At 38.9% G+C, this 11,583-nt stretch overlaps 1 protein-coding gene across 1 annotated transcript in view; it reads right to left on the reverse strand.

The window, feature by feature from the left end:
* Positions 1 to 10,406, reverse strand: part of LOC145984158 (uncharacterized) — a 171,796-nt gene extending 161,390 nt beyond the window's left edge. Inside the window, exon 1 of the mRNA XM_083117645.1 lies at positions 10,041 to 10,406. Within this exon, the coding sequence (XP_082973771.1) occupies positions 10,041 to 10,047 (7 nt within the window). The 5' untranslated portion in view covers positions 10,048 to 10,406. The remainder of the gene's footprint in view (positions 1 to 10,040) is intronic.
* Positions 10,407 to 11,583: the final 1,177 nt, after the last annotated feature.

Raw genomic sequence — 11,583 nt, forward strand, 5'->3', positions numbered from 1 at the left:
ATCCAAGCGTACAGTGGACTTGAACATTTACAAACATCTTAAGATCAAACGAATACGAGGCCCCAAGTAATGTGGTCGCTATTCTGTGCTATTCGATCCAAGCACGGGCTAGCCTGGAAGCGAGACTCAAGAATGCGCCATGGAATATCAAGGTGCTTTCTAGTAATCTGGCTACGTACCTTTACCAGAGGTCAACGCTTTATAAAGTACTCCACATGGATGTTACTTGGCAAGCTCTCAAGCCTTCGGACAAGCCGAGCGGAAGCCACTCGCCTTTATTGCGGTCATCCACGGCTAGTTCTTGCAGCTCGGATGCCACGTCGAAGGGAACGTGAATTTCACCGTGGATCCGTGCTATATCCGATATAAATTTTAAAAAATGTAATTCTAGTGTCGTCCATATGTGAAAATTCAACCTCTTCTGAGAAATAATTAACTCCCCGCGCATTTGAGGGTGTGCGTCAGAAAACTGCGGTTTACTGTAGGTATTGAAGAATGGTCCAATTCACTAAGGTTTCCCAGGATTTTCCACCTGGGAAGGTAAAAGGCCAATTTTATTAGGGAGGAGAGTTATATCGTAATGCCGAAATAGACTTAAATTGGACTTTTGTGAAAAGATATATGGCATGTTGCGAAAATTGGAGGGGGGGGGAGCTGTGTGGATAAATACACACTTTACACAATTTGTCAAAACAAAATATTTTCCAATATACTCTAAGGTTCATATAAAATAATATTAATTTTTTTTATAGTACATTCTATCCGTGGCGTGGTATACTTTAAAATCTTAAAAATATATTACTAAACTATCTAAAAATATTTATTAATTACAGGAAATAGAAAAATGTCCTCTATTCCACGATTCTGGAGAGTACCACAAGCATATGTAAATTTCCTAACGTCTCCAGCTTCAAAATTCCTCGATTCTTTCATGGCTTTTCTATTTAAAATCGTACATTCACCTTTGCAATATTTCCATGGTGTTAATGCTAGAGTTGGAAATGATCGAAAAAAACTGCTTATTTCGGGAAAAAAACCTGTTTTTTTCCCGCGGCTTTTTTTGTTGGGCTTTCTTCGGCTTTTTTTTTACAAAAGTGTCTCAAATCAATAAAAATACAGAAGTTGGCAGTATTTTTCCTGTTCCATGGTTTCCGTTTATCTCCCTACTGTAAAGTAGACACTCATTTCAAAATATAAAACACAGTTTACAATATGAAATTCGTAGCTAGACAAACTGTGTTTTCAAAGAAGCCGGCTTTTTTGAATGGGTGGTTCTTTCCGAGTGTTATCTTCATATCTCGGAAGGCTTATTTAATATATCTATGTAGTATAAACATATTCAGAGAGAGTAGTTTTGTATGTGTTTTTAATAAAACCTAATAGCATCATTAGTATGATACGATATTCGATGTTTGAATTTGTTATAAGAACATGTACATGAAGCAAAAAAGAAAATACTGCTCTACCTTTTGAAAATCTAGTATCAAATCTCTCTACATTAAATTTTGTGTTGAGTAAAATATGTATATTTGTATTCTGGCTTTCCAGTACATCATGTACTCGTATAATTTGGTTAAATGGCTACTAAACCTGGTCACACAGCAACTAGTGATGTATTTTGGCTGCTTGTTGCAAAATTCTCAACCTTTGTGAGACCAGAGCCCAGTAAATTTATTTCTTACAAGTCGATGCCCTGATCCCAATAATTTCACTCATAAATACATTTCTGATCTTTAAAGTTTATATGGAAATTAATATGCATCCTTAATTAATATTAATATACCAACTATGGCATAATCATAGTCCAATTATGTATAGACTTGCTGTCAAATATAAAATTAAGATTCAAATTAGTCGTCAACCCCTGGGTGCAACGGCCCGGCAGTTGACAAATACTGGCACTAAAACTGAAGCAGAAGTAAATTAGACTGGCCACAAATGGGGGGGGGGAATCTAAGAAATCTGGACTGGACCTACAGTTTGAAATGAGATCTGAAGCCCTCTGCCTCCACTGAGGATTGAACCTCAGACCCCTCCTTATTACAAGGCAACATTATTACTTTATTTCACTCCAGACCCCCTTTTATGATTACAAAATGAACCTTCTATCAAAAAGCCGACCTTTTCCCAACAATAGTACTTGCAATTTGTTCTCTGTGATTTACAGGCTAAATAAAATCTGATGAAGTAGCTAACAATCTTGTTAAGTCTAGAGAACATTCAGACCAAAACAGCACATGGCAGTGGGGGGTGTCACATTGAAGTGGCAAGTGACATGGGCCCATTCAGTCTACAAGCAAGCATCCACCACACATGCACAAACAAGACCGAGATGCCTTTAAAGGAGCTTTCTGACTGAAGTATCAGATGGCAAACGACACAGTCTCCATAAGTATAAAGCAAAATATTCACCATGCATGTAAGAACAACAGACTGAAACGGCACGATGTACGCCATTGAGAAAGCAGTATAGTCCGAGCAACATGTAAGTGACATGTTTAGCTCGTTGCCGCACTTTAGTTCAAAAGGTTGAATGGATTACTGAGGGTCTGCTTCCAAGAGACACATGTCACTTGTTGCTTCGGTGTGAAAGTTTCCTGAGAAAACGGTACAGGCCAAATGACAAGCGACACTTGCAGCTTATGTTGCTTTGGTTCGAAATGTTGCATTTACTTCTAAGGGTTGGTTTCCAGGAGCCATGTGTCGCTTCCATTTCAAAGCTCTGTTAAACAGGATACATACACACATTCACGTAATACGTACACTTTTGCATATGTGTTGTGAACAGTAAAGATTTTTATCTGTCCCGAAACATCGAATATATTTATATTAACACTTGTTTCATATTTTATGGCATTAACATTTAAATTGAGACACAAACATGTAAAAGCCTGTTTAAAGTCCATTTCATGGTCAGGTGTGCTCATCAGGACTACACGTTTAGTTTTAACCCTAGCTCACTCATGCCATACAAGAAAATTACATACCGGGGGTCAGCCCACAGGCCCACACTTCTTTTTTATCACTAAAATTCAAGAAACCATTTTATCTTTCAATCACTCTTCCTTTGCTGATTATATGTGTACAGTTATTTATTAATTATAATAATTACAAAAAATACTAGCATTAATAAAAAAATAATAACCAATTGCATGAGTGTCTCACATATATTTTATCATTCACTAAAACTCACAAAATCCATAATAATTTTTTGTTAATGCTTTTTTGTCCATAGAAGTGCACTTACAATAATTACCATCATTACCAACTAATTGTACACTGTCACTGGCATGAGTGCCTTGAAAGAGTCGCATTCAAAGATGGCGCCTGATAAGCCCACCAAGTGCATTTTGCTTCCTGTTTACATAACATTTATGTTTTTATGAGCAAAAATAATACAGAAATATTGGGAACATACTAGAGAAAAATGTAATTTATTTTCAAACAGTTGAAATATCTAAAAAATAGATGTGGTGGGACTGCAAGACCCCTCCACTCCCCCCTCGGTAAGCTAGGGTTAAAATTGTATCTGAACCACTATGCAATATGTGTCCACCGGGATTGGCCAATATCTGTCTCTTGGCTGCTACATCACGTATTTTTTTTTTAGCTAGTTGTAAAATATACGTATTACTACAAACCTGTCAACTCATAACATTAACTTCAAGTCAAAATAGGTTAGCTGTAATTGGTAAAAAGCCAAAATTTCAGTTTTTGTTTTAAAAAAGCCGACTTTTTTGCAACTCTAGTTAATGCATTCTATATCAGTGGGATCCATGAATAAGTTTAAAAAAATATCTAAGACTCGGCCTCCTCTCAAAACAAACGGTCTAAATCAAATGTGTTTGCGCGTGTAGCGCCAGGAAATGTCAGCTACATTTTCTCCAGTGAACCCGCTCACTATCACCCTACACGATAGTTAGATAGTTAGTTAGTTAACCCCATCTACAAAGGGTCAATTACATGGTTTGAATGCTTAAAATGCGGTGCTATAAAATGGAAATACTTGGTTCGAATTCTAATTACAATGGTGCTCGGTCGGTTTCAAGCAGGTTCACATCAATCGACCGGGCATCCGAAAAAGAAAAAAAAAGAGGTGTGTTTCCTCAGTCACTCCAGATAAAGGATAATGACACTTTGTAACCCCCTGTGCCTTAATCGAACCAACGACATTTAGAGACACCTATCCTATTTCGCCATTGCGGCAAACTTTATGGTAGTAGACGCCACCGCGGTGGCTCTGTGCTTGAATTAGTCGATTCATGATCGCGCCACCGAAGATTACAGGTTCGAGTCCTGACCTGGGCAAGAGTATTCGTTTGTTAGTTCCCCTTCATCATTTTGCTCATTCAGCCTCATCGCTACGATTAGTCTACGAGGCACTGTCACGGAAGCTCAAACGTAAAAATAAGGAAAAATGCAAAAAAACTATATCGAACTGCCATGAGAAATACGGTGTTACGAATCTACATTTTCGACCACATAGCCTATACTGTATCACCTACTTCAAAACAACCTGAATATTTGTTAAAATAGAGGTAGTGGACTATGCCAACGTAGCCTTATTATAGGAATTTCAGTACACTGCTTGTACAATGTAAAAGATTGACTGAAGAAATGACGGCCCAAAACAGTCAATTTTCGCTGTCACCTAAAAAAATATCCTGAATGTTTTTGTTATTTTTTTTAGTACAAGTAGTAACGACCATAGCATATTTGCCTAATTAATTCAACTGAATGACTCTGTTTTTAAAAATATTTACTTATGTTGTAAGCAAATGTAGACTCCCGGGTTCGATACCCGGTGGAGGCACATAGTGGTTCGGATCCCACTTTAAACTGTAGGTCCAGTCCCGATTAGCCTTACTGTGCATAAAGTGGACTTAAAACACCAAATCAACCAACCAACCAAATGTAGATTATAATCAATATTTATCATTATGCATAATAAAATATTCAATTGAAAAACAAAAGGCTGTGTACTGTTTTAATACATTAACAGGTAGACTGTGAAATTTTTAACTGTAGAATATTGTACATTTAACAGTGTACAGTCATGGGCGATCTTGGGTTGTAATGACGGCAATGAAACTCAATTATACAACAACCCAGAAATGTCCGTGACTGTACAACTACACAACAGAAAAAGTCTCAAAGCCATGCACTGCACTATGGTATCACAAAATTAGGGACACGTAGATAGGCCGTTACGTTTTAAAGTACAATAATATGCAAGTAATAAAGGCAATAAAACAGCCTTCTCGGTCAATCGGCCAAGTTAAAGACCGTGCCATTTAGACTTTCCGAGGTTACATCGGAGCTTTTTTCCACACAATTACAGACTGCGATATGAAAACGAAATCATTACTCAAGCATATTACTTAGTTGTGATTGCCAAGTTTAGTACGCGCATACCACAAGTGTTAGTTCCAGCAGAACAGCCATGAACAAAGGAAAACATGCTGTAAATGTATATTGCACGTGTACTTTTGGTGACACTAAAACAAAGGAGAGAAGGTAATGCACACACCGTACAGCTCGTTCTGAAAAAGTAATGTGGATGGATGGATATTCCCATCCCTGAGGGAATAACGGATTTGGTAATGAAGGGGACGTGTTTTTCTCATTGTTTTCGGTGGCTTTTATGGCACCGAAATCTGCAAAGGGAACAAAAATATGAAAAACATCACAGATGAGAAACCCTGAGCACGGTTGCAATATTAAGATAACAGTATGGACAGTTTCAGAACCAAAGAGAGCCACGCAACATCGAGCAGAGTGAAATGAAAAGGATTTGACGCGTCTTTTCTTCACTCTTTTAATAAATTGTATGTGGTGTATACACTGCGAGAGAAAAGTTACTACGCAACTATGTTAGTACTTTTCCATATACCGTCCTGGTAACCGCAACGAGAAACTTCAGACATCAAGGGTTGGAAGAAGCTGATGAAAATGTTCACAGCCTTCAGTGATACAAGCCATTCTCCGTTTGCGACAGTGTGTACAGCAACACACCTAGTCTCGAATATGAGTCTAAACATTCTGGTTGTGCGTTACGCACAGTATCACCTCCCTAAACTAATCTTTCATCTATATCTAACTTGGCTTATTAGCCCAGTAAGCGAACAAGTTCAATTTACACTCAGATAGGCCAATCAGAAATGGACCCACACTTTAAAATTGAATCCAAACCACTGTGCGATGTCTCACGATTCAACCCGGAACCCATTGATCACACGGCAACTGCGGTACAACTACGCCATCGGGGAGACCCTTAGAATCAGAATCGGTATATCTCGGTATATGCCGACTCTGTCGTCGACCACTGCGGCAAAGTAGTATGGTGCGCTATGAAGCCAAGGGCCCCAAGTTTGAATCCTGGGTAAGACATGGATATTAAGTCGGGTTAAATAGTCGAATTTAGAGCTTGCCATTTAAGTTCCGGGGTTCGAGTCCAGAACTGGGCGTGTGTGTATATTTCGCGGGGATCAATTTCATCAGATCATCACTCACGTCACACAAAAGCGAGAGAAAACCGATATATATATATACGTATTTGGTCTCAAACCACGCGGAAGGACTGATGATATTTTTGGGACACTAATTCGATTAAGTTAATGATTAAGGCACAGTATCTTCCGATAAAGGAAATTTTAAAGTTCAATGGATATAACTGATCATCCTGAAATAAACCTATCATCTCGGTTTCTTTGAATTTGAAATGCCTAAAAATGCTTCTAAACAATACACAACTGCTTCATCAAAATTCCATTCGATATTCATAACATTTCAGAAAATCCGTTAACGTTCGTTCCGCATATGGATAAGAAAGGTCGTTAAGCACAGTGTTGTACCAAATAATTGTATAGAACTGTATATATTCAGAATTGCCGCTAAGAAGAGCGATCCTAACCAACTAAATGATATGCGGCAATCTTCACTGGATAGCTATATCGTATTGGCAACATATGGTCGCTCCCCATTAAGCCAATCACACCGACAAACAAGGAAAAAGAAATACAAATGTCTATCGATTTTACTTGCAAAGTTTGCCGTGTTAGGAACAGAAGTTGTTTCTGCTGCCCAGAAGTTTACGGGGGGGATTCGCCTACAAACCGCCACAAATATTTCGTAAACCAGGCTAGAAATTTATGTCCTGCTTAGAAACAAAGCCACCACAAAGTAAAATACTATATGTGATGGCCGAGTGACGGACAGTGTTGCCACTTCAGAACAAAGTTTATTTTTATTACTTTCTTAAATGTAGCATTCATATTTTTACTGTGCGTTCGAAACTGGATATACATATGTACTGCATCTTTAGTAATAACGGGGGTCGGTAATATACTGCATTGAACAAGAACGTAGACTCACTGATATCATGAATGGATATATCGTAATTGTTGAAAATAGCTAAGGTAGCTAATATTACTTCGCCACGCACTCATGTCACTTTTGGAAATTGGTGAAATTTATGTGAAGATGACAACACTAGAAAGTGCTGTTTGCTGCATACCACCTGTTTTACTTTGTGTACCCTTCTAGTTGTTACATTGTTGCCAAACAGAACATCGATACCCCGATCCGTTTTTGGAATATTTCCATGGTTGATCTTATGGTTGCTGCAAACAAGATGCCTAGCGTATATTTTCACATATTTATTTGTTTACTTTCCTTTTCCGAAAAAGAAATAAATATATAAAACGACGTATTTCAATTCTTCAAAATATGCCAAGCACTACACTGCATCGGCTGTGTTAAAATCTGATGTCTCCTAGACCAGATCGATTATTTTACTTAGTTCTTTCTGCCAATTTTGGCTAATCGCGAAGATGAGGATGGGCGATGATTAAATTGAACACCCAGGCCGGGATTGAAACACAGGACTCCTGGCGTCGTAGTGCGTTTTGCTACTGCGACCACTCTGCCACGTAGGTCGGCGCTGATCAGATCGACCATGCTATTGTTTATACAACCACATCGTATAACATAGGAGGAGTATGCCGAATTAAAAACATATTAATTCCAAAGACGGAAATACGTAAACCTTACTGAAGATGTTCTGAAGAGGAAGATGCTCCGCCCCAACCTTCCAGGAGAAGATGCCGTCCCTCACGGTTCATGAGCCATGACTTCTGTAGCCTTGGCACGTTAATAATACATCACTTTCCTACTTATAACGATGTGGTCAAAGTTTAGAGGAGAATAAACAAAGAAACCCCTTTTATGGGCACAAATGCACGGATCCGTCAGTAGAGTGCGTTTTTGTGGTAGTTTCTGGTTTACATACCATTTCGCAAGACGCAAGCGAACACCGCAATGAAAGAGGAGGGCAAAGCAAATTAAACCTGAGTGAAGATAAATCCATCGGCCCGTAAAAATCCGGGAAATCTCTCGCTTAGTGTGTACATAATGATTCAGTGGCGTGTCCAATGAGAGGTTGTTGGGACTCATAACTCCCCCTTCTCCATTTGGATCAGTAATCTTTTAAATAAAAAAAAATAAAAAACATACGTAAGGCCCTTTTCCAAAAACCTTGGCACGGCACCGAGTGGAAAGTAATTTTCCCAAAATTGAAAACGTCAAAATTACAGTGACGAAATTAAAGGGGAGCCAGGGTGAGCCATTGCCCCCTCAGAAAAGTTGCTGCACCCATAAAAAATATTACTATAAATATAAAACACCCACCTTTATGCCCTTATAAAGTAATTTCAATTATAATTTTTGTGCCCCCCCCTTGATATTTTTGGGGGAAGGGTCGTCACTATGGTTACAACCTGCAGTACTGGTAGGAGTTTTGACCAAAGTCTACTTAATTTTTTAATATTTCGTGATCATTTTCACAGGCGCTTTTTAGACGTAGCTCAATGCGTCAAAAAGACAAAAATAAACCGGTTAAACAAACGATTGGACTGCAACTAGGCAATATTGCGATGTTACAAAGCTACATCTTATTTACCGTTAAGGAAAACATGATGCACTGAGACTAATTGCGATTGAAAGTGGTTAGATAAGTGCCGAGAAATTGAGCCTTCCATCTCTTGTGAATCTAACTTTACTCTTCGACTACGAATCGACCATTGTCATTTCGAACGAACATGAATTTTCACATTACGTTTCAAATTTTGAGAATTCTCGATTCGTATATTTTTCAAAATAACAATACGCAGCAACATAAACTTCAAAATAACAATAAAGAAATATATCATGCAGTTGCAAATCATCTCGAAATTTACAATTGGAAGTCCAGGTGACTGGTGCTAAAGCAATTAAGCCTTATTGAACTCGCTACCTCTGCAGCGTTCCGTAAAACGTCACACACTAACCTGTTTCTTGAAGAGCATATCCATTCGTTACAATAAACCACGAATTACAAATTTGACCATATCTAATTACACGTTCCTTGCTTTACAATCGGTACCCTACATGAACATGCAATCCAAATTGCGATTATTGGTGCCTTCCAAAAATATATTCTTCGAACAATTCTTTCAGACATCTTGTCTCAATATTATGTGTTGCTTAGAAAACGCTGTGTGCATGCTGATCGCTAAAATTCTGCCGAAGGCGGCTTCCGGAAGTTTTGAATTTCTTTTCAAGGTGAAGTAAACGTTTGTAACCGCCAATATCTGTACAAATCATGATTCGAATACACTTATAGGAGCTGTGAACAGATAGCAACATGTTGTTTAGAAATGTTAAGGGAAGAACAGACGTTCGGATCTTACGGGCAAAGCTAAGATTGTCGTGGATGACCTAAGAGAAGTGGACAAACAACATTCCTACAGCACGCAAAAAGGAAGAAAAGGAGTTAAAACATGGCGCTTTCAAAGCCAAGCAAATGCAGCTGCTCTCTTGAAGGTAGGCCTAAGTCACGACACTGTCATGTTTTGTATGATTTACAACAGTTAATCGAAACTTCAGGGAACCAGACGTTCAAAATATGTAGCACATATTGAAACGCTCCGTAGGCTTACTTCAATAACCATTCTTTCAAACTCGTTTTGTAGCTATTTGTAAACAAAAAACAATATTCTCACCTGCCATCGTCACAATGAGACGCTCCTACACTCCTTAGAAACGGGAAAAACTTCCGTCGTGCCTAAACACATTCACTCGATGAACACATATCGAAGCGTGAGGGAAGGCACGCATTGAAGTCTGTTGCATTCGAATCAGACATTCGGCTGGAGGTGTCGCCGATTCCTCTCTGTCTTGTCAACTGGAAACACACGGTTAAAACTTCGTCTTCGCAAGAACCAGCCCTTACAAGGCAGCTGCATTTCACGACGAAGTTGCCATCACGACCACAAAGCTACCCATCCTGCATTCACGAACACTCGCGCCACACAAAACACGGGTCAAGTAAAAAGAAGGCCCGATCACCACGTGCGATCCGACGGCTGTCCCGCCAGCTACTGCTTCAACTCCACGCCGCGCTTTCACCGAGTCCAATCTCCCCCTCGCCCCCCTCGTTCTCCCCTTCCCGCTCCCATCAGACCGAAAACCAGCCTTGACGAAGGACGGGGTTCGCAGACCCAACGCCGAAGCGCAGCTCTACGTGCGGCCTGCGCCACATGGCCCCGCAAGCTTTTGCGTCAGTATCATCTACAATATCTGAAAGGACAAGGAGGACCAAAATAAAGAAATAGACGCGATGTAGGCGTGAGGAAGCATGTTTTGATATGAACTCAGGCAACAACAATGCTCACAGAATGTCGTCGTCTATAGCTTGCACCGGTGGCGCAGGAACGTTTTTCATTTGGGGGGGGGGGGGGTACACAATTCAGCCTCTCATATATATAAACACACATACTACTCACCTAGAAATACATTTCGGGGGCCAACCAAGTGTTGCAATAATAATAATAATAATAAAAATAAATAATAATAATTATATTTAATTAAATTAAAATATTAATTAAATATGTAAATTAATTAATATTGTATTGTTGTTTGATTTGGTATTTTAAGTCCACTTTATGCACAGTAAGGCTAATCGGGACTGGACCTACAGTTTAAAGTGGGATCCGAACCACTATGTGCCTCCACGGGGTATCGAACCCGGGAACCCTTGACTGCATGGGGACGACGCTACCACTGCGCCATCGGGGAGGCCCCATGTATTGTTGTTATTACGTGAATAGGTAAAAGATAGTAAAAGAATATAGATATAACAGCATCTAGCTTGCATGTAGTTAAGATCGCCAAGATTTATATAAAAACAAATGCCCTGGCAAGGAATTTAATGTCAAATAGAAAAATAATTGAATATGTATTGAATAACAAACAAAAGTTAGATCCAATTAACGAAAAGTAAAGTTTCTGATTAATATTTTATGGATATTATCATTAGTTGTGTGCATAAATCTTTGGAACCTTTCAAAGCCGTATGAGCCAAATTGCTTGCCTTCCAATAAGTTCAGCGGAAATAACCATCGATTATATAACAAATGCTAAACAATTATGTTTTTTATTATTTACTTTTACTTCTTGGTAAGTCTTTCGGGGAAGTGTTCGGAGCCCCTTCTAAATACGTCCTTGATACTTAGGTATAATGTGAAGGCATGGGAAATATTCTAT

This window comes from Lepisma saccharinum, chromosome 2 (assembly GCF_977018435.1).
Source record: "Lepisma saccharinum chromosome 2, izLepSacc3.1, whole genome shotgun sequence".
NCBI classification, from domain to species: Eukaryota; Metazoa; Arthropoda; class Insecta; order Zygentoma; family Lepismatidae; genus Lepisma; species Lepisma saccharinum.